This window comes from Maniola hyperantus, chromosome 19 (genome assembly GCF_902806685.2).
Source record: "Maniola hyperantus chromosome 19, iAphHyp1.2, whole genome shotgun sequence".
In the NCBI taxonomy this organism is placed as follows: domain Eukaryota; kingdom Metazoa; phylum Arthropoda; class Insecta; order Lepidoptera; family Nymphalidae; genus Maniola; species Maniola hyperantus.
This window is the reverse complement of record NC_048554.1, coordinates 6,158,243-6,183,504: the sequence shown is the minus strand read 5'-3', so window position 1 is coordinate 6,183,504 and position 25,262 is coordinate 6,158,243. Positions and strand designations below refer to the sequence as shown.

At 37.8% G+C, this 25,262-nt stretch overlaps 1 protein-coding gene across 5 annotated transcripts in view; it reads right to left on the bottom strand.

The window, feature by feature from the left end:
* Positions 1-25,262, bottom strand: part of RapGAP1 (Rap GTPase activating protein 1) — a 303,995-nt gene that overhangs the window by 39,019 nt on the left and 239,714 nt on the right. The window contains exon 2 of one of the 5 annotated variants that reach the window (XM_069504891.1): positions 11,511-11,537. The exons of the other annotated variants lie outside the window; for them this stretch is intronic. Within the exon in view, the coding sequence (XP_069360992.1) occupies positions 11,511-11,537 (27 nt within the window). The remainder of the gene's footprint in view (positions 1-11,510; positions 11,538-25,262) is intronic. 5 annotated transcript variants of the gene reach the window in all.

The window sequence follows — 25,262 nt, the reverse complement described above, 5'->3', positions numbered from 1 at the left end:
AGTACGCGACAGATCGAGATGGCAATCGGGATGGGGACGCCCAGCACATCCCGCACAGCCCCCGCGCTAACCCGGTGAGGGAAAGTGCGGGTGACGTGCGGGTGTGTGGGGCGTCCCCCCGCCTCATACCCCGATTGACATCTCGACCTGTCGTAATAGGTATGCAAATCTTAAACTAATCTTAACACCAACATAAGTGTAGAACAATATTTCAATTTGTATCATAAACAAAACACCATCATTGTTCTGAGAGTAGATGTAATTACACGATACATAGGAAATTAGCTATTGTTTTCGTCACTGTTTCGAGTGAAATAATATGGTTTAGTCTGTTAAGCGTTGCCAGCTATTAGGTACTGACTCCACCTCCCTCAGTTTATAACCTTTTTTCGTACACAGATGTCAGTCGCGTACATCGGCTTGCGCGTATGTACCTACTATTCGTAATGTTAAAAATTAAAATTCATACATTTATACGCGCGACCGACATACGCACTGGAATCAGTAAAGGAGGAATTCTGGCAAAGTGCATAATTTATTCAAATAAACTTTTACAAGTACTTTCGAATAGTCGGATGCATCTACCACTGGTTCGGAATGCCTTAATCACTAAGCTAACTTAAGCGGAAACTATGTAAAAAGTTAGTATCGTATTAGGTTGAGTTCTTATACGAGTGACTGACTGTAGGTAAACTATACATACCTCTGGTGATACCAGGTTTATGATTTGCTATTTACAAAAATTCAATTCAAAAAATTGTCTGCTTGGTTAAAATATTCAAATCAAATGACTCAGACCTGCACTTCTCAGACTATAATTATTGTTTTTACACTAACAGATGGATGACGCAATTATCCTCAAAGTTCATTGGTCTAATTGAGTAGCTTCTCGCACGATCTCGATGACTTATTAGTGCTATATGAATAAAGATTCACCTTTGTGACCGATATGTGATGTGCCACTACTGCCACCAGTGACCTTGTTGTGTTCGGCTTTATTAAAATTAATGAGAGATATCAAGTATTCGTAACGAGTTTCCATCTGACAATTATATTACGGAATCATTAAAACACACGTCGCGTAATGAACCACTCCCAGAAACGGCAACGCCAAGTGAATCTGGCATTATTCAGAGAATTCATAAATGTGAACGGGAGTATTTCCCACAAAGCGGCTGCAGAGCGCTAGGATCGCGTCATTGTGTTGTCACAAAAACGCACCAATGCTAATTTTCCATGCACTCGCTCTTGAATACCATTATGAGGATACGAGTATGAATATTGGGCTCGTGGGACTGCCAAATAAGACTCATTATCATCATTATCAACCCAAGTAGTAGTTTCTCCAAGCATAACTCTCTCCATCGCCCGCTGAGTGACTCTGAGCTTTCTTAGAAGGCCTATTAGTTAGCGAACATATCTCGGATCCATATCAAGTATCCCCACAGTCAAGATAAATAAGACTACGTATGGAACACATAAAGAACAAACAAAAAAGCACTTTATAATAAGTATTGCAGACACACCAGGCAAGCATTTTCCGAACTCCTTTTAAACAAAGCATTCTCACAATTAGTTTAAATTTAAAGAAGAAAATCGGAGCTAAAAAAGATACGAGAAACACAATAGTTAGATGTTAGCCAACTTTAAAGTTTTAAACCGAATAGCTTCGAAATCGTAATTGTGGAGTCGGATTTCGTAAACTACGTCGGGGAATTAGTTGTCTGTTCAGTATCGAGAGTTGTGAATTAGAGCGCTCGAGAGAAAACCAACTTGGAATAATAGGTCTGCACTTTGCGCAGTCAGCTTTATGTGAAAAACGTTAGAATGGTTAGAAGCTGGCGCATTAGCGGGAATAATATAGTCGAGATTCTGATATTTCCCATGTGGCTACTGAAAACATGTAGACTCTACATCTGTGATAACCAAGTAGATAAAACAAATAACACGCTCAAGGTTTCAACAAGTTGAGAAGGGAAATGATGTGTATAAATATATCCATAGTAATATAAAATGCGAAAGTGAGTATGTCTGTTACCTTTTCACGACCTTTCCGCTAAACTGATTGTGACGAAATTTGGTACAGAAATAGCATGGATCCCGGAGATCGAGATAGGCTACGTTTTATCTCGGAAAATCAAGGAGTTTCCACGAGATTTTAAAAAATCCAGCGGAGGCAGTTACGAGCACTATCTAATTAACAAATCAAGCCATATTGAAGGAAACAAGTATTATTAACAGCTCAAAAGACATGATGACTACTAAAAGACCGTCCGCTGCGCCAGATCCTTCTTTCCACGCACGTGCAAACTGTGGAACCAACTCTCATCGGCGGTGTTCCCACTAGATTATAACATGGGGTTATTCAAGGGGCGGACCAACAAATTCCTAAAAGGCCGGCAACGCATCGGCAGCTCCTCTGGTGCTGCAAATGTTTATGGGCGGCGGTAATCACTTAACATCAGGTGACCCGCCTGCTCGTTTGCTCGCTATATCTATTTTTAAAAAAAAAGACAATGTTTGAATAAGTACTAGAATGAATTGAATACGAAAATTACGTTCTCATATTACTGAAAATAACACAAAACCACAGCTCAAAAATTTTATGACGTAGTGACTTTTACTTGTGCAGAAGATTTACAGATTAAAGAAAGTGACAAGACACGCATGATATAAATAAGGCTCAAGTGCCCACTTTACACATAATATGAATTATAAACCAGAAAGTGTACACAAGAGACAAGACGACATAGTAAGTGTCAATATTTGGATTCTCGAATTAATTAAAAATGAAATTCCGCTCTCATATTATTACTGAAAATAACAGAAAACCACTGCTCAAGAATTTTACTTATGACGTTGCAACTTTTACTTGTGCAAAATATTTATTTACAGTTTAAAGAAAGTGACAAGGCAAACGCATGATACTAGCTAATGAGATTCAAGTGCCCACTTTACTCATATGCGACCAGAAAGTGTACACAAAAGAGCAAACCATATCAGGTTTACGACAGACACAGTTACACGACACACATTGTTGGCCAAAAAAGATAAGGTCTATTGTGTACAAACGACGAATGTTGAGGAATTTTTCCCATTTTGGTCGCCCTCGCATTTCGGCTGTGAATTACACCTGCAGACATAAACTTGAAAGTCAAACAAGTTTGACGATGACTCACTTGAAATTAATGTTCATACTCTTGAAAAAATGCAAGGTCACGAGCGTGATGATGATCTTAAACCGCGAAATACCGCAATCGGTTGTAAAATTAACATTATGTCAAGGAATCTTTGAAGACCAATAAGTGAACAAACTTATTCAAATGTTATTACTTATTGTATTAAGGTCAATTTTCATCATTACATCATGATCAACCTATCGCTGGCCCACTACTGAGCATGATTACACACACTGAGACACCTAAACACGATTTTAATACGGTATTTGACAACTAGTCAAATCAGTAACTTTTTAACAAACGTATGCGAGATTCTATGAAATACCGGTGTGCGTCACAATCATTTGACGTGTTTTTTTTTAGTTTAATCGATAATTTAAAATGGTTATTACACTTAAAACCAACAAAGGACTTGGATTTTACGTATTTTGGAAGACCCTCTATTTAATAATCACTGAGAAATAATTAATTGTTGATGTAGTCAAATACCCAATTATCTACATGTTATAATTATTGGTCTCGCTCGAGCGACACAACTGTCGAAATTGAATTGAATGTCATAAAGTTCGCGGTCAGCACCAAATAAACGGTTCGCTTCGGGGGAAAACTACAATCAATCTACTGTAAAAACCGATTCCAATCCGTCTGTTTCTGGGTTGTCAATACTTACTAAAAATAAATAAAAATTTCAAAAATTCTTTTGCCGTGAGAATGCTACAATATCCCTGAATAACATAGGCTATATTTACCCAAATTTTTTTAAAATAAATGTTCACCCGTGCCGGGACGAACCGCTATGCTAGTACAAGATATATAACACACTCAATGAAAATTTCTATTGTCTACCTCTTACGGTTCATGAGATACAGTCCGCGGACAGACAGACGGACGGACAGCGGAGGCTTAATAATAGGGTCCTGTTGCACCCTTGGGTACGGAACCCTAACAAAAAAGTCAGTAACCGGAACATGGCACGCGTGAGAAAAAGCTTGCCTTGTCTCGGTGCGCGGTGCTATCGAGAAAATTGCATATTCTTTCATCTAAGTTTATGCAAATTTCAATGTGGGGAAAAGACTCCCATCATTTTCATACTCAACTATGCATATCGTTAAAACGAGAATATGTAACTGTATGGAAATAACATAATTCATTTATGGTTCATCATCATCATGATCAACCCATCGCCGGCTCTGTAGTGAGTATAACACTTATGGATAGGTACACGCTTGACCACAATTACATCTGATGGGAAGTGACGATGTGATATCCACCCGTGATTATAATTGGTAGAAAATACTAATCACGGAAGAGTATTCCAAACCCTAGCCATTTTAATTTTAATTTATTGACGTGCGTAAGTTTTCATTTCCATGCACCAAATATTCAGTATGCCTCACTTATCGAGTGTTATATTTTTGTTCCGTTAGCCGTGGAGTCTTAGTGCAAAAAAAAATTACGAGACATTTCACCGCGATTAATAGCCTCATCTGGTGACAGAAGGGCTGGCTCATTTTTTGCGCAACGGGTCAGCCTGGCTATCCAACGCCGGAAATGCAGCCAGTATTCTTGGCACCATTCCACGTGGGCATGATTTGTATAGTAATTAGATAAGGCTAGCTTAAGGTTTTATTGTAATGTTTTCTATTCAAATATTCAGGCCAATTCCAATTATAAGTTAAATAGCCTTCTAGGACGAAATGCACTATAAACCACTACGAAACAACTTCAAAACAAACAATATCCGAACATATTACAGCTGTGCATTCAATAACATCTTCGTTACCATGCACAAAATATTTGCTCACACGACTTCGAGCTTTACCGCTATTTGCATAACAACTAATTTGGCTCACAGCTCGCGTCTGCATTGCTTCAGGCATGGAGCGAAGGCGTATTGCGGGCCATGTAGGTCGCTGGATTGAATTTTAGTCTTCGATTGACAATGGATTCAATCAACCGCGCAGTTCATTATACGAGCGGCTTTATTAGTTTGATCTAGTGAAGTTGCGAAATATGCTACGATTCGAACGCAGATAATACTGATTACTTGCAGTATGAATTTTAAAATCCACTCGCTCGATTGGAATCATGTACCTACTCGATGTACTCGATGTTGATCCAGATTACTTTACAGTATGAATGTTAACATTATATTGGCACCGATTCCGTTGTCTTTCTCTTAACTAAATTTAAAGTATCTGCATCCTTTTCTTTTTAACAATGCTAAAAAGGGACAGAACATGAACTTTACATTTAAAGACTCTAAATTTTAGTGCACGCTACAAATTTAAACAGTAGGCTCGCGACTGTGCGCTAAAATCACGGGTTTTACCATCTAAAATTAAATTTAAAACTTAAAATCAAAAAAGCTTAAAATCATAAATTTAAAACTGTCAAACTGCGTCTGTCCTTTTCATATTACATTAGTAAGCAGAGGATGCGAATACTCTAAAATTTGGTTGATCTCAGAATCAGTACAATTCTCTCACTCGTTTTGAAGTTTCAGTACTTAAACTTATACTTGATTTTTAGGGTTCCGTACCTCAAAAGAAAAAAAGGAACTTTCTAGGATCTACTTCTAGGATCACTTTGTTGTCTGTTTGTCTGTCTGTGCGACGTGTCTGTCAAAAAACCTATACTTCCTCCTACTTTCATATGATACCCCACTTGGTGTACACAGTAATGTTACTTTGAAAATTGAGATTACTAATATTTGTTCAAGGACACATTTTTTTTTTCTGTGATGTTATCACAAATTCACGGTTTTCGGATTTATTACCTAACTAGTGCAAGGCCTACCTACCTACCAAATTTCATGATTCTAGGTCAACGGGAAGTACCCTACAGGTTTTCTTGACAGACACGACGGACAGACGGGACAGATGGACAGACAGACAACAGAGTGATCCTATAAGGGTTTCTTTTTCCTTTTGAGATACGGAACCCTAAAAAAATCTACTGAAAGCAGGACTGAAAGAATTTATTTTACAAACAACAAACGACATTTTCAACGAGTTTTCAAAGTAAAACCACTGGCGTTTGTTTTCAAAGCTTACACTACATGTGACAGGGACCCCTCTTAAAGTATATTGGTGCCCCTTGAAAGGTGAATTTGCCGTAAGCTACTGTACGATATTGACAAGTTCAAACATCCAAGGCTGCTTTTCCTTTACATTTCCTGTCAATACAATAGGAAAAGGCCTTACTGTGACTACAAACTGAATTGAAGATATCAACATTACTGATCGGAAAATATCATCCTGAGCTTCTGTGGTGTGCGCTACGTAACTGCCAGGGCGGGTCGCTAGTTTAATCCATACTTAGTATGTATTATAAATGCGAAAGTGTGTTTGTTTGTCTGTCTGCTGCACGGCTCACCCGTTTTACCAATTTTGACAATCAAAGAGTTCCACCATTTTAAAAGACCTAACACCACCCGGAAGAAGTCGCGAACATCATCTAGATACTATTTGATATAGAGATACGCTACTTTTTATTCCCGAAAATTAAAGAGTTTCTACGAGATTTTCAAAAAACGTAAATCTACGTCGACGAAGTCACGGGCATAACTTAATCTTAAATCATCATCATCATGATCAACCCATCCCGGCACACTAACGACCACGAGTCTCCTCTCAGATTGAGAAGGGTTTAGGCCATAGTCTGCTACGCTGGTCCAGTGCAGATTAGCAGACTTTTACACATTTGAAAACATTAGAGAAAATTCTCAGACATACAGGTTTCCTCACGATATTTTCCTTCACCGTGAAAGCAAGTGATATTTAATTATCTAAAACGCACATAGCTCCGAAAAGTTAGAGATGCGTACCCGGGATCGGATCTCCGACCTCCCGAATAGGAGGCGGACGTCTTAACCACTAGGCTATCACTTCTTGGTAATAAATATGTAGTAGTTATCTTAAACAGCCTGTTACAAATAGAGTATGTAACAAAAGGCGTGCTACCAATATTAATCCGTCCATAAAACGTAGAGTAATAAAAAGTATAATCAAGCTGTCTATCGTGATGTTTGGGCGGGCGCGGGCGTCGCGCTAGGCGGGCGGTCGACGACCCCGCTAATAATTTCCGTTCACCTGCCAACCAGTCGCTAGGCCAGACTTTAGACTTTATGAAACGCTGTATAAACTGAGTCAGTGTATTTTTGAGCCTATTTTCATTTTCATTTTCATTTATTCAATCATTTGCAATGTATATAATAATGTACCCACCTAGATTTTAGACGACCTCCCTGGCGCAGTGGTGAGCGCTGTGGTCTTATCAGTGGGAGGTCCCAGGTACGATTCCCGGCAGAGGAAATTTGGAATTTTAAATATAAATCCTAAATTTCCTCTAATCTGGTCTGATGGGAGGCTTCGGCCGTGGCTAGCTAAATTTTCAAATTAACAGATAGATATACTTTCGTATTTAGAATATTAGTATGAATATTATATAGTACGCGACAGGTTGAGATAGCAATCGGGGTGGGAACGCCCCCGCACACCCGTACAGCCCCCACGCTAACCCGGTGCGGGATAGCGCGGGTGACGTGCGGGTGTGCGGGGTGTCCCTCTGCGTCATACCCCGATTGCTATCTCGACCTGTCGCGTACTATACTTACACGATACGAGTTACTGACACCTTAGAAGCATCACCAGAGTGACGTGAATACGTTTACAGTAGAGCATAAATTGAGCTCGAGCACCAACTACACTGAGCCTGACTCAGGCACTCAGGCTACCACATACTCGAGCCAACGTACTAATTGACGATATCGAATTCTCCAAGTTTCAAGCTCGAGAGAACTTAGGCTTTCAAATTCCAATTTTAAACTAGAAATACGATAGGCTAGGAAGTTTTATAATAATATTATACGCTCGACGAGTTATGGGTACTTATTACTTAGTTGCAAGTTCGCTAAAGACGTTATACACTCAATATTATGTTGTCAGAAGTTTGATAATGTGATAAAGACTGACAGGTTTCCGTTATGTTGACAGAAGTTTGATAATGTGATAAAGACTGACAGGTTTCCGTAAAATACCCTACTTATATACCTATCTACATAGTAACGTAGCTAAGGTGAAGAAAACAATGTAACGATGCATGAAATATTGTTTGTTGCAAATCAGTACTTTCAGTCTGTAATTTTTGATACTTTCTTAGTTAGAAATAAATAATCAGCTGTAACCTACCTATTAAATTCAAATATTAGTTTGACTCTGCAGCCTGCACTCTAATCAAATATATAATTACATATTACGTAGGCAGGATAATAAAATTATTACAATTCTTATAATGTGATATTAAAAATACAAAAACAAACCTCTAAAAGAGATTTATGTATAACTAGCTTATGCCCGCGACTTCGTCCGCGTGGGCTACACAAATTTCAAACCCCTAAACCCCCTTAGGAGTTGAATTTTCAAAAATCCTTTCTTAGCGGATGCCTACGTCATAATAGCTATCTGCATGCCAAATTTCAGCCCGATCCGTCCAGTAGTTTGAGCTGTGCGTTGATAGATCAGTCAGTCAGTCAGTCATTCACTCAGTCAGTCAGTCACCTTTTCCTTTTATATATATAGATTACGTAATATCAGTTGTTTTGTCATGCATACTTAATTGTGGGAATATATTTTTTGTTGTACTTATACTGTAGAGCGTTCAACCTCCATGTCCCGACGACGTAACTAGTCATTAATTGAAAACCTGAAGCTGTAATTAGGTATAATGGGTATCTACTATCTCAGAAATAGCAGGTGGTTCAGTACAATTTAAATAAGACCCACCCAGACCCATTTGTTGATTAAAACCTAAAATGTTAAGAGAAATATACCTAGCGCGCTCCCCAGCGCTCCCCATACACATAGTTTGATCCTCATATAATATTTAAAATATGAAACCAATAAACTTTAATAAAATATTGTAGATACGTTCTAGATCACTTCTACAACTGTGGTTTGTCAGATTTCCATAAATATGTGTAGTTTCAAAGTTACACTGCAGACGAAGTAGGTAGACGGGTAGACTGCGGCACACGCGGCGGTAATCGCCACGTGGTTTACCGCGAGCATCGCTAGATATCAAACAAAACACATGTAAATATATGTTTCTACATGAACGCTCTCCTATAATATTCGCAATTAGCATACATTTGATTTTACTGCGTGACGTTACGTTAGAATAGAAGCGCCGCACAACGCCCCGCGTTTCCCTAGAGCTGGCGAACACCACGGTAAATTTCCGTACGGTTTTTCTCGGAAAATCTATGAACTATAGAACTACATACATAGAAGCGCGCGCACTGCGGAATTAATTCCGCACCGGATTTTACTCGATTTTAATTCAAATTTACGGATTTTAAAACGCACCGCCCCGCCTTAAAAAGCCCTTATACATTTAGTAAAAATGTAGGCAAGTCGAGAAGGTGGAAAAATAGGAAGATTGAAACAATAGGGACCTTTATACCCGTCTTAAAAGAAATACTAAAAAGGTCACTAACGTCACGGCTCAGCACTGGAGTACTCGCCCTTTTGTGCAAAGGTAATTTTTGGAAGCTTAGGTGCTGAGTGCCGCTCGCTGTCTTACGTTTAATTGCTGAACATTACACCACTGTTATAAGTGGCATGGCCTAGTAAATCTTGAGAGAACCTGAGGAAAAGGTCGTAGATGTACTTTTTAACTTTACTGTCTTTGTCATATCTTGGTTTTTGAGGGGAAGTGTATTTGCGAAATCTAACAGAATTTTTCATCTCACAAAATCGCAAATTTAAAGTGTGTTAAAACACTTATTAAGTCGAGGCTATTACAATAATTAATGAATTCTTGAATTGTATCACAAAGCTGTGTGGAAGCAACCGGCTGAACTTTCAGTTCTCCACAAGATGGTTTAATGAATGGTTACATTTACAGATAAGGGAAGTACATTAATAATATTGTAACTTTTTATGATTTGAAAAGAGCAACTGTTGAGTTATTGCTGGCTCTTCTCAGTAGAATCTGCTTTCCGAAGCGGTGATAGAGTCACAGACATAGCATAAGAGACTTCAGTCGTCTAGTCTAGGCGTACTACATGAAATAAATTCATTTTGACTTTAATTTTGAATTCAATTGATGATTAATTATGAATAGGACACACCAAACTATTGAAACTATTTGTGGTGACATGGTGTTTTTTTCTTTCTTAAAACTATACATAGTACGTTAACGTGTAATAAAATAGCTAGGCGGAAATAAGGAGCTTCTTCTGTCTTGAATTACGGAACAGAAAATAATGAGGTATTGTTGGAATCTGTAGAGTAATAATAAGAAAAGTTGAAACTTTTGTACACATTTGTACTTGAAAACACAATTTCTTTTCAAAACGTCCCTACAGCATTCGTTTAATAGAAAACCCTGTTAGATTTGTTATGAGATCCCAGATTATATCCCGCGTAAATAACTGCATTGTGCAATGAATACTTTAAAGTATTGAGAGCCAAGATAATATTCTGGCATGAATGCACCCAAGTTTGTGGCTTTCAAATGAAAAATTCAGAGCTGGTTTTGAATGAGCGGTTACGGAGAAAGGGAGGAAAAAAATTGTTCGCCACGCCGACAAAACAGCGGCGGTTACGTTGCCAAACAAGAAACGCCTTTTCATAAAGCGGCTGCATTTTCCTAAAGTTTATTACTTATTCGGTTTATATTTTCAACGACGCGGACGTAAGCGGCGTATGTGTCTAGTTTTGTTTGTACTGTAAATGAAAAACTTCATTTGCCAATTTTTGTATGAGAATATTTAGACTATTTTTTTGAAGTGATAACTTCTTAAGGCGTGTTGTCCAGGAGTAAAAATTTTCAAAATCGCGTCAGCGACATGTTAATGTTACGTAATAGTACTCAAAGTCCCGATAGATGTAGGTAAAAACTGAACTAATATTATGAAATTTTTATTTTAGATACTAAAATTATTTTAAAATCCATAAAAACACACTGTTATTTCATAGTTTTAAGTTCTCACTTCTGTCACAGAGATATCGTACTACATCTGCAGACAGAAAAAAAATTTAAGACTACTAAGACTACTTTGGTGGTTCGAATACCTACGATTCGCGTAACAAAGATGTAAGTTGTAACATGCTTACTTGGAAGAGGTTATATAAAACGGCTTTAGGAAGCATCGTAGCGTAACTTCAACACCTGGTGATAGTACCTACCTAGCATTCGGAAGTAGGTATGTAGTTTTAAGTGGATCGGATAAGAAATGAGAAGGCAAATCGCTTCGTACGTATCCGTGGAATTTTGACTACATAGGTACGGGTGTAGAAGGGAGGAGTCCGAATTCTGTCTTACCGATATATTATTATTCTCCAAAAATACCTGTAACAAACAATATTAAACATTAAAAAAATGAAACCATCAACCACTAAGAAACAATTACGCATATCATATCCGTAAAACATTGAGTTTAAACAGTGCGTTCAAAAAATCTAACATGTTATGTTATATAACACAGTTTTATACAATGCTTTATAGTTGAAAACATATTTTAGTTGTGTGGGCACATGTTTAACATAACAGTATGGTTAACTCTGTTGTACACAATCTCTTAACTAAACCAAATTGAAAGGTCTAGATCTAGTGCTATCGGAGGGAGCATTATGAAAGATATTACTCATAGTTTTAGATTATAGATATACATATATTTAAGATATACATTTAGTTTAGTTCAGAGATTGGGTACTACAGAATTAACCACAATGTGATGCAATGTGGACGTGGTATGCAACAAAAGTTTTTATAAAAGGTTACAATATAATCTCGATGTACCGTATATTTTTATTGCTTATTTCCTTGACGGTCTGAGCGCTGTCTATCCGGATTATTCTCAGAATACCTACATTATGAGACGACAAAAGCATTATACAAAGGATAGCTTTAAACAGCGTTGTCTTTACGACGTGGCTGCCGTTAAGTCAACTAAGCCTGCTGAAATGCAGGAATTAGCATTAAGCCCTGACAAAGACTACCTATATAATATACCTATGTCTATAAATCATCTTATTACGTTGAACATTATGTTCTCATAAATAAAACTAAAATATACTAAAGTCTATGAGTAGGTAGATTTAAAAAGTATATTAAACACTAGCTGCCCCGGCGAACTTCGTACTGTCGATTTTTTTTTCAGGATTTTTTTTTTTAATTTTTTTCTCCGTAAGAACCATCGTCGTACTTCAAGGAATATTATGAAAATTAGCGAAATCGGTTCAGCTGTTCTTGAGATTTGCGATCAGCAACACATTCAGCGATTCATTTTTATATTATATATTAAACATTTATATTATATTATATATTGAACAACATTACATTCTCTAAACTAAAATGATACGTCTAAATCTATTGTTATCCTTTTCATAATGTTGCTTGCGGAAAAGGATAGCACTAGATTTAGACCTGTTAATTTAATATAGTTCAGAGATTGTGTAAAAGAGAATCGGCCCCAATGTTTATTTATATATTCACTTCTGACTTCTTAGCTATACTAGATTTCTTCAATACTGGGTTACATTTTCATTTTCACGAGGGAGGTTTAAAAATACAAATATACCATGTATATAGGTAATACATATTCACGTATTTTCTCTCTTTGCATCATATTATTTCTCATTGCTGAAAGTAGTGATTCCTATCAATTAAGTAGTTAACCCTTTCCATTAATAATTACACTGAAATTCACATTTTAGTCTAGGCACAGAATTGGTAAGCTCACTCGCGTTGAGCCGGGGCCAGTAACTACAAAGTATTTTATAAAAAATATCTAGTACGTACTAGACCTACTAGATATTTTAACCGACTTCAAAAAAAGGAGGAGGTTCTCAATTCGTCGGAATCTTTTTTTTTTTTTTACAGATACTTTGTAGTTTGCAATAATTGGCAGTCTTCAAAGCAAACATTTGGTAGACGAACCAAAAAGCAAAGACGATAGTCTTATCACGGAAATAGATATTTTTATTTCAGTTCTTTATGAAAGCAAAATTTATGCGCAGACATGAATAAATCGAAGATATAGAAGGTGCAAGGGAGCTTTTTCTTGAGATATATCGGTAACATAAAATATCGCAAAAGAGAAATGTATAGTAGCTCACGAAGAAAAAATATAGAGCGCTATATGTATGATAATTTTAGGACCAAATCAGCGATATACCCTATAAGCTATAAACTATGATATTCAAATGACAATATATATATATTGGGTTATTTGATATGTTTGGAACTCAAATAACTAAATAGGTACCTACTCGTAAATCTTTCGGAAATTAAGCGCATTTTATCTGTATTTTTAATAATGGGCCATTTTATTGTTAACTTTTTCTCACGATTTCAACCAAGCTAATATTATGCGATTTGATAAGCTTGATAAATATCATTTAGTTCTAATTACGTTTTTTTACACATTACATTGATTGCAGACAGTTCTAAGTAATGAGATACAGCAAATCAATATTTTACTATCGGCTATCACACCGTCACTATTTGAAGTGTGATATAGGACACAATTCTAGTTATAGTCCGCGACAGGTCGAGGTGGCAATCGGGGTATGAGGCAGGGAGACGCCCAGCACAACCGCACGACACTCGCGCTCGCCCGCACCGGGTTAGCGCGGGGGCTGTGCGGGGCGTTCCTTCCCCGATTGCCATCTTGACCTGTCGCGTACTATAGGTACTATACTAAGTTCTATGATGTTGTAATTTTTTTTAAATAATATTCTTACATAAATAGTCCACAGCGTTACAGAACAGGCAAACAAATGGCAAAACAGGCAGGCAAACAGATGGGCCGTGAAAAGCTAGCAGACAGACAGACACACTTTCGCATTTGTAATACTATAAGGTACTATGTACCTATGAAAGTATGGATATGGATTAGATATTAATATGGGTATTCGTTTTTTATTATTATTGAAAATATTACACTAAAACATAAAGCAGGCTATCTTATTACTATACAAATCATGCCCGCGTGGAATGGTGCCAAGAATACTGGCTGCATTTCCGCGCTGGACAGCCAGGCTATTATTTTAAGAAACATCGATTTTCGAAGCTTCCCAAGTTTATTTAGTCAGTCTTGAAGATAAAATGGCAATGCGATAAAATCGATAATTACCTTGGGGTGAACCCAAGCAATCAGAGGGTAATCGGTGGGATAAGAATAGGTTCACAAATTGTAGAAATAGCATCTACGGGACCTCGCGCACTTCAAGTCTTGTAACGCATTAGATACGCATGGATCTTAGACATGGCCGCAGCATCCCGGTGAAACTGGCTGGTCATTGCAGCCAAGTGCGCGATGCGTACCTCATCATCATCAACAACCTATAGACGTCCACTTCTGGGCGTATGTCTCTTGTAGGGACTTCCACACGCTACAGTCTTGCGCCGCCGCCTGAATCTAGCGGCTCCCTGCGACTCGCCTGATGTTGTCCGTCCACTTAGTGAGCGCTTTCGAGTCGACATTCCAGCACCTTGGGACCCCAACGTCTATCGGTTTTTCGAACTATGTGCCCTGCCTGCTGTCACTTCAGCCAGCCGCTGAGCTAGTCAGGTACTCTGGTTCTCTTACAGATCTCCTCATTTCTGATTTGATCACGTAGAGTAACACAAGCATAAACTCTCTCCATCACTCTCTGAATGACTGAGCTTTCTTAAGAAGCCCATAGTTAGCGACCATGTCTCAGATCCATGCGTACCGCAGCGGCCATGGTCGTGGCCGTGTAGTGCGCGAGGTCCCTACGGGTTGAACGAATGTAAGAAAAGTAGACTTCCCCAAACGTTCTAATCTTGATTTCCGATTTTCCGGCTGCCTTAATTTGGGGTATGTTTTTCTAATTAGCTTACTAACACACCAAATAATTTATGCGCATATTATGTCGTAACAGCATTATTACACTAATGCAGATTGTACGATGTAAAAGTAAGACGGGGGATACGAATCGCTTCCTGTCGTATATTAGATTACAATTATTCAGGAAAAATCTGTAAGGAGCTCCGAGCTTTGTAGGTATCTATGCCTAATTTTGTATCAGAAACACATTTTGTATCACTATATTAAATTTTTAGCAATACTTTGTACTTTTATTTACTCCTTATTAGCAGTTATCAACTCCCGCATAATACATATTATACATTATACATTACAGAGTCTTCATAAATTGTACATGTCAAATAGGGTAAAAGTTATCTAATAATTTTGATGGAAAACAATTTAAAAAATCTGTTATAAATAATTTTACAAGGTCTTAAAATAGGTTCGTCAAGGTCGTAAAAAGGTTTTCGTTTCATTTTTCTAAATGATTCGTTTTACTTCATGCTTGAACATTCATTTAAGCGTAGGACATATTCAAATCAAACTCACATTCAATTTTTCTGATGAAGTTTAGAAACTCCGGATTTGAAATGCATCAAAACCCAACTCCGGAGTTGAAAATAGTCTGATTTTCAAACCCTAGTGCGAGTCCGATTCGCACTTGACCGGTTTTTTCATTTTTTACTCAATTTAATGAGGTGCTTAAATGAAGCAGACACGCACTACCAATAAATGATAAATTAAAAGAAAGTAAAGTTGCGTAGTAGGTAGGTACTTAGTCACTAGGTAACGAAAGTGGCAACAATAGGTACCCACCTCAGATTATGACGACAGACGAGTGTCATATAGTGACTTTATTTGCAGACAGAATGGCATCAACACCTTCTTAGTACGGAATACAGTCCACGCAAAACTAGCGCTTATGTCTTAAACATTAAGAGCGATTAACAGACCATGTTGATCGGTCTACCAGGAAGTATGCATCACTATGTAGTGTCGCTTGTAAACAATTCTTGTCACGCTGCGATATGAAGTGACGCTAGCGCAGCGCCAAATCGGTCACGCTATTCGAAGAGCATAAACAAATTTATACATCCTACCTACTAGTAACAATTTCATTAATTTTCAATATTTATAGCGAAGTTTACATATTGCTTTTTCGAGATATAGAGTCCGCTAGATTTGTATTTAGTTCGTACCCAATTCGAGTTATAGAGTTACTTGTACTTCAACGGAAGGGAAAAACTAACTAAGCGAGGATTTCAAGTTAACAGGGTTCAAGTTAAAGAGGTTCCATTGTATAATTCCGGCTAAACGATGCGCAGAACCATAGCCTTCTATTGCTTATAGGAGGCTGTGGCAGAACCCAAATTTCAGGTATCAGAGGGGAGGGGCAGGGGGTAACTCCCGCACGAGCGCTTACAATGCGCACGTTCAAACTTCAAACTCGCTTATTCTCGGTCGGCCAGCCGGTTGAACTCGTCGTGTAATTCAGCGCGGTTTTAAAGATTGTCGATTACTGTTATATTTTGCTTGTTTATGTTTATACACATTGCCAGTTATTACCTACTTAATTGATCGGCGAGCAGGCAACATCATGCCTACCAAACGAAAGTTGACATCTTTAACTCTGCGAGAAAAAGTGGAAGTTATCAACGCAGTGAAAAGTGGTGACATGAAGAGAACAGACGTGGCAGCCCAATTTGGAATACCACAAAGCACTCTATCAACAATAAATATCAACAATAAATAGAAGAATGAAGCCGAAATATTGTTAAGATGTTCATCAAGTAGCAATTTATCTAGCAAAAGACAACGACAGGCCGAGTTTCCTGATATAGAAAAAGAGTTGGTAGAATGGTTTAAGCAGTGTCATGACGAAAACATAAGAAGAGTAAGTGGATCTATAATACGCGAAAAGGCCGAAGAGATCTCAAAATCACTGGGACATAGTTCCTTTCGAGCCAGCCAGTTGGTTGGCAAAATTTAAGAAGCGTCACGAATTGATGTTTAAAAATGTTTGCGGCGAAAGTGCAACCGTTAAGACTGATGACGACTTATATCAGGAATGGAAGATTGAATTGCAGGGTTTATTAGAGGATTATCAACCGAAAGACGTATTTAGTGCTGACGAGACTGGCCTTTTTTTCAAGTGTCTACCTGACCAAACGCTTAACCTAAAACACGAAAAATGTCAAGGACGAAACCGCAGTGGAGAGCGATTAACTATAATGTTAGCAACGAATATGGAAGGCACCGAAAAACTTAAGCCATTGGTTATTGGCAAGGCTAAAAAACCTGCTTGTAAATCTCTTCCGCTCGACTACCAAACTAATGAGAAAGCGTGGATGACGGCCGAGATATTTGAAAAGTGGCTCATTAAAATTGATAATAATTTTATTAAAGACGAGCGGAAAATTCTACTCTACATTGACAACTGCACAGTACACAATGTGATTCCGCCATTAAGAGCAGTGACAGTTAAATTTTTGCCACTCATCACAACATTTAAACTACAGCCTTTAGACCAAGGAATAATAAAGAATTTTAAAACGTTGTACAGAAAGAAAGTTATTAGAAAAGTTGTAACTGACATGGAACAACAGACTACTTCACCTATAAACGTATTGCATGCAATTAGAATGATAGATAAGGCTTGGAGAAATGTATCGGAAACTATAATATCAAACAGTTTTAAAAGTTGTGGATTCTTGATGCCACAAGAAGAAGCCATGAAAGAAGAATTTGACCTAGACATTATCTTCGTAGACGGTGTGAATGAATTTCAGAATATGGATGTCCAATTTGAAGATTATGTGACATGTGATGATGGATTAGCTACTACTGAAACATTGACAGATAATGATATAGTTGATGAAACTATAGAGAGTGATGCTGAAGATGAAGATCCAGCAGATTGTGGACCATCAATATCGAATAAGCAGGCCACAGCAGCTTTGAACACACAACGAACTTACGTTGAAAGATGTAGTGATATCGAGGACCATGTGTTTGAATCATTGTTTGACCTTGAAAAACTGATTGATAAACAATTTTCTAAAACTTTTATTCAAAAGAAAATATGTAATAGTTTATTTCTTAATTCATGTACAATGTACATAGTCATGCAGTTTTACTTTACAATTTTTTCAGTAAATACCTACTATAAATAAGAGCTTTTTTCACACTAGACTAGATGATGCCCGCGACTTCGTCCGCCTGGATTTAGGTTTTTTTGAAATCCTGTGGGAACTGTTTGATTTTCCGGGGTAAAAAGACTTAAGTTGCTCAGACTTAAGTTTCAGTTCAAGCGAAACAGATGTATGCCAGCAATATAACACTGTGTCATTTTAGTCTGGGCAAAGTCAAAATGCGCTCTATAGATCTCTTACTAAATCCATACCTACATTGTAGGTGAAGTAGGAACGAACATGACGAATCGAAGAAAACGTTGGGTCAATCTGAGATTATACCCAACTCTACTCAGCTGTGAAACGGAAAAACAAAAATCTCAACCCTTTTTCTTATTTCCTAGTAATTTTTGTCCGGACGTTTCTTTACAGTGGTTGTATTTCGAAATGACGACATGGCGCGCGTCGGCCTGGCGAGAAATGAAATGGAATTTTTCCCATTTTCGCAAAATAGTGCACCTGGCGAGCGAAACACGGGACTGGTTGTAGGTGTTAAATTTATAATAAGCCGATTCAGATTCGACAGATCGTTTTTAATAATAATATAATATGTATGATTCGCATTTCCCGTTCGACTGAGTAAGCAAACAAAGGTGCCTATCATTAGATGTTATAAACAAGTCGCAATTTAAAAAAAACGGTCAAGCGCGATTTGGATTCAGGCACGAATGGTTCCGTACCATCGTACAACAAATTATACGAATAAGTTTCTTATAATAAGTTTTCGAATTTTCCTTTCACTTGTGCATCCTGCGTTTCATGACTGTCGGTCAACGGGAAGAACTCTATAGGTTTTGATTCCCTTGATGGGTCTTGACAGACACGACAGTCAGACACATACGGAACCCTAACAATTAAAAAACACTACTGCTCTGTCAAAAACCGAACTAATAGTCACTTTTTGCTTTACCTTCTTAAAATCTAAACTCTTAATTGTAGCATAGGACTTACTCGGTAATCTAACAGTAGGTCTTTAGTCTACATACCTAATCCTAGATAACAAAGTTTCGCGCTTTAGTTGGTGGGGAAGAAAAATATTAATCATGCTTAAAACTTAAAAACAAGCTCTTCTTTTAAATGAAAAAGCTTTCTCCACATTTTAAACAGCGAAGAAATATGATACAGTGCTAAAAGTCCACCACGTACAAAATGTTGGTAGGTATACATCTTCATTTACGTGAAGTACTAATACTAAATTAAAGTGTTTTCTCGTGATTTAGAAATTATTGTATTGATTTATACATGAGTACACACATACATACTTATTATAAATGCAATAATAAATACTTATTATAAGGGAGTTTTTCTGTGTGTGCCTGCCTAACCTTTTCGCGACTCAACTACTGACAGAACTGGTATTAAAATTTAGCACAGCATCAGCGGCAACAAATTTAGATTGCTTGCATCCTGGAAACGGATCAGGAATACTTACTAAGCCGGTGATACACATGCTTGTTACTCGCACAAAAGCATGCCAGTTTCAAGCAAAAACGAGCTACTCGCATGTGTATCGAGATTCTGCCAGTAGCTCACGTGCCATTACAAGGCATACCAGAAAATCGCAAGGCGTTTGATTTTTAGGGTTCCGTACCTCAAAAGGAAAAACGGAACCCTTATAGGTATATCACTTTGTTGTCTGTCTGTCTGTCTGTGAAACTCTGAGTGTCATAGGCTATATTTTATTTTCAAAAAAAAATAGAGAAAGAAAATTGTAATAAGCTACGCGTGCGAAGCCGGGGCGGGTCGCTAGTTAAAGTTATTATATATAGCCACTCTAGAATCTAGAATTCCCTCTCTGGCGCCGCGCCGCAGTGGTAATGAATGCACTCGTATATTTCATGCAATGTACATAATATTTCTTTAGGTCACTCGAAAACGGGTACGAGTGGTTTTCCAAATGCTAAAATTTACCTTCCGTGAAATATTATGAAACCGGTTGAATTTTACAGGCGAAAATAGAAAGATATTCAAATTTAAATCTGCGAACCTACCAAATACTTTTTCTAAGTTTTGGGTTACTGAATTTGATTTGAATAAGATTTAGGTACAAACCGTCTGAGCTATCACCACGTGCAAGCCCCAGACGGTCAATAACCAATGATACTAATCCGGATTTCAGATATAGATTATCTAAACTAATATTTAAACTAACACGCCTAAATCTAGTTATATTCCTTTCACAATGTCAAGACGGAAAAAGACACCGAAACTTTTAGACCTGTCAATTTCCAACGAGTCCAAATTTGGTGAGTCTAGGTTTCTTTTGGCTGAATTCCTGTTTCCCGTCACTGCCTTCTCGCTCCATCATCAGACCCCGGTCACTATCTCGTCTTCTTCTTCCTGATCTTTTCCCACGCTACATGGGGTCGGCAAAACATGTCTTCTTCCACTTACTTCTGTCATCCGTCAACACACTATTCACCTCTTTTAAAAACATATAATACTTACACTCTTTCAAGCAAAAAAAACTACCTACTCCAAATACTCTAAGTGCAATCACGAACGCAATCCTGCCTAATAATACTTCACGTTCCCTTTCGTAGCTACGTTTTATTGCTCGTTCCTTTTAAGTTATAGCGTAATTACTAATTTAATGTTGGTCTTCTATAACCTATCTACGTTACTGAGTTAAACTACTTATTTAGGAACGAAAACTGTGCAATAGCCCATTTTGTTTTTGTTGACGATGACAGTTTAATCATAATCGTAACGTAAAAATCGCCTGTCATGCAATTGAACCTTAGTTTTAACTATTTAGTTTAACTACGTCTAGAAGAACTACGTCTGTGCCTCTAGATGAATATTATTATTTATTACTAGTTTATTCCCTCGACTTCGTCTTCGTGGACTACACAAATTTCGAACCCTTAGGGATTGAATTTTTAAAAATCCTTTTTTAGCGGATGTCTACGTCATAATAGCTATCTGCAGGCCAAATTTCAGCCCAATCCATCCAGTAGTTTGATCTGTGCGTTGATAAATCAGTCAGCCACCTGTGTTACCATAATCGTGACGTAAATATAGCCTGTCATGTAACTGAACCTTAGTTTAAACTATTTAGTTTGAACTACGTCTGTGCCTCTATATAACAGAACGTAGGTATACCGTATAAGTAAATGTAATTTTTTACATGTGACCTAACGTTTCCGCTCGCTTGATGCGCGCTCGAGCCTTTCGCTGAAAATGAAATGCAACCTGCGGATTAAAAGAATTCCACGCGTGTTTCTGTAATGAAAATATTTGTGGTTCACTGAAAAAGCAAATGTGTTCCGAGATTGCTTGTTTTTGGCGTACCTACCTACTACCTGTAGTACGTGACCGGTCGAGATGAAAATCGGGATGGGGATAGCGCGGGTGCGGGTGTGCGGGGTGTCCCCCTGCCTCATACCCTGATTGCCATCTCGACCTGTCGCGTAAATACTCATCTCAAAAAAAAAATTAAATTAATGAATAGATATACTTTATTGTACACCTGTGACAAATATTTTCACTGTAATATACTGACTATTTAATTAACTTTAAATGATACTATGTACTAGTGTACGAGAACTGTAGTAGCCGACATAGCTCAACGGGTTGCGTAGCTGAAGTGGCAATGGGCAGGGCACATAGTTCGGAAAGCCGATAGACGTTGGGGTCTCTAAGTGCTGGAATGGCGACCTCGCACCGGACGGCGCAGCGTTGGAAGTCTCCGCACTAGGTGGACGGACGACATCAGACGGGTCACAGGGAGCCGCTAGATGCAGGCGGCGCAAGACCGTGTGTGGAAGTCCCTACAAGAGTTCTATGTCCAGCAGTGGACGACGGTTGATGATGATGATGATGATGAAATAATATTACTAGGCCTTGCTTAATGAGGTTTATAAAAGATTTAGGGTTTAAGATGCTGTAAACTTTACAATTCACAAGATCTTTCTCTAAATTCTTCCCTAGTGGGACTGGGGACATCACATAGACGAAACTGCAATCTCGATGTAGTTTTGGGCTAGAGGTTGATGAATGAATAAGGACATGCCTCTACCTTCATAGCGACAACTGCAATGTAATCAAAATGTAATAGCGTGTTCAGTAGAGTGAAATATTTTTAATGTTTAATATAGGGCAGGACTCTTACATTTTTTTCAAGTTCTCGTTAGCCGAGTTTGTTCACAAACGCTAACAATCTGCAAAAGTGGATACGAACGTTTGAGCGCCCGCATGTATGTACTCGTAGTTTTGATCGTAATGCTGGCGAAACAAACATTTTCAGTATTAAGTCTGAAACACTCAAAGCGCGACAACAACTGCATGCCACATACACGAAGCCCGACAAACCGTAACGCCTGATGCTTTCGGCTCAATCACGAGTTTCTTAGTTTAAACGCCGCCGCCCTTTTGCCTAACGCGGCTAGAAGAATAATACAAGATACAAAGAATTGAATGCAAGCGAAGACATCCTGCCTGTCGATGTCGTAGCGATCCGCAGTGTCATGTGCTCCCCTTTAAAGGCTAAACGTCCACCTGAGGCGTGTGGAAACGTGTTGATTGGTATGACAAACAATTCGATTCATACATATCTATAGATTCAGTGCACTGCGGTGCGTCAATGATCGACGACAGTAAACATTATAGGTGGCGAATTATTGTAATTCGATTCGCTCTCGCTCGGCGAGACTAGTGGACGCCAGCCTAGGAGACTCTGCTCTTGTGATTTACTGCTGGCACTGTTCACTTTGACGCGGACGTCCTGCTATGTTGTTGTTGTCAAGCACCGCTACCGATACGTGTTTTGTTTGACCAGAACTTTAAAGTGATAAAACAAACATTTTCACTATTACACAGGCACACATAACCATACGTTATGCCAAATCATTATTTAATCGTTGAAGTTTAGCAGCAAGACGGTATTTTCAGAGTACTCAGCCGTTTAATAGCTACACACAACAATATTGTTTTACGCCTCTATTACGGAGTACTGAACGTACATTAGAGCTTCATTGTAAAGTTCCATTAAACGGTTATTGTACCCTTTTAACAAATACCTATTTGCAATGATTGCTGTTGAGGTCGTTAACTTCAGGTACGTTAGTACTATTATATATTCTGTGCTTCAGGTATAATATTACATTGATGACTAGTTGAATCTCCTCGGCTTCCTACAGATAAGCTTAACTATTCCGTACATTTAATAATATGAATGTTTTAGATAAAGATTTACATACGTGTGAACGCAATGTTTAAATCGATGGTGAAAAATGAATTAATATCAATTGTAATAATATGAAGTTTAGAAGTAATAAGGGAAGTACACAAATTAACGTGGAAATAAAATTTTAAGTACATCAGATACAGAGAGATACTTAGAGGACAAAAGAAGAGAATGACATGTCTATAAGTGAAATACAAAAACAAATGAAGCAAGCAAAATGAAACACGAGTGAAATGTAAAACATAAATTATGTTTTTCAATGCAAAGTATTTTTCGGCGAACAAGATTTATCCCACATAATTAGGTAGGTATATTTGACATTTTCTACATGCTTAGAACGAAATAATTCTTGGATTTTTGTTATCTTCTAAATCTTGGTAAGTACCAACTTATTTAAAGGAACATGACCAATTAGCATAGAGTCACGTACAATACTAACTATGGGAAAATTTACGTACCCTACCCGTTTTTTTCTCAATTCTTGGTACAAATTTTTCGAGTAATATAACTTAGAGATTACTATCATTAACGGTAAATATGCACTTATAATTAACAATTATATTACAACAACCCGAAATAACGCTCGTTTAAGGCCATTATACAATGAACTGTTGAATAAAATTACTGTTTACTTATACTTTTAATTACAAGAAACAAAGAAAGTGGGCGTTTTAGCAATGTTTCATGCAGAATCTAGTTTTATCATGTAACTACATGATATAACTACAAAAAGCTGCATACTTCTAATTTAGTATTTTGTTAGGTACAGACTATAGACCTACGATCTGCGGAGTGCGGGTGTTTTACATACAGTACCTAAGTGAAACCATTTAATAAGTTTTCGCCTCACTGCCTGCTGTCAAAATAACATCCTGTATAATAGTATAAATATTGATCAAAATCTGCTTCTTCTGAACCCCAAAATTAGCAGCGCGAAGAGACATGGACGCGATGAATTAGATAAGTTTTCAGTTAGTCCCGGAAAAAATTGTGGAAAAATCGGAACGAGGTATTTGCCCAGTCATGGGACAGGACGGACTAACAAAGATTAGGTAAGATACAGTCCAGCCCAATGTGTAGGTATATACCTATTCTTTTTGAAACAGAATCTTTAATCTTGAAACTACTGAACGGATTATATTCAAGTTTCCCCAATAGATAGAATGTCTCAGAAAGAATCTAAATATATATAAGGAAAAGGTGACTGACTGACTGACTGACTGACTGATTGACTGATCTATCAACGCATAGCTTAAACTACTGGACGGATCGGGCTGAAATTTGGCATGCAGATAGGTATTATGACGTAGGCATCCGCTAAGAAAGGATTTTTGAAAATTCAACCCCTAAGGGGGTGAAATGGGGGTTCGAAATTTATGTAGTCCACGCGGAAGAAGTCGCGAGCATAAGCTAGTAATACATAAGACTAAGCATCTCTTACTTTTCGGACTTAATTATGTGCGTTTTATTAAATTAAATATAACGGTGAAGGAATACATCGTGAAGAAACCTACATGCCTGAAATCTCCGTAATGTTCTCAAAGGTGTATGAAGTCTGCCAATCCGCACTTAGCGTGGTGGACAATGTTTAAACCTTTCTCATTCTGAGAGGAAACCCGTGTTTAGTAGTGGGCCGTCGATGGGTTTGATGAAGATGATGATGACATAAGGCCACCCGTGCAAAACCGAGGCATCCCAACTAGTTTAGGTATGAGAAAGAAATTTCATTTAAGCTCAATCCCAACTACCCATTTATCTCACTCCTTCTAATTTAGCTTGTAGAGTGTTAAGTTTAATTGCTCACTGAACACAAAACAAATGAGTTAACACAATATGTTAGAATTTCAAAATGTCTAACT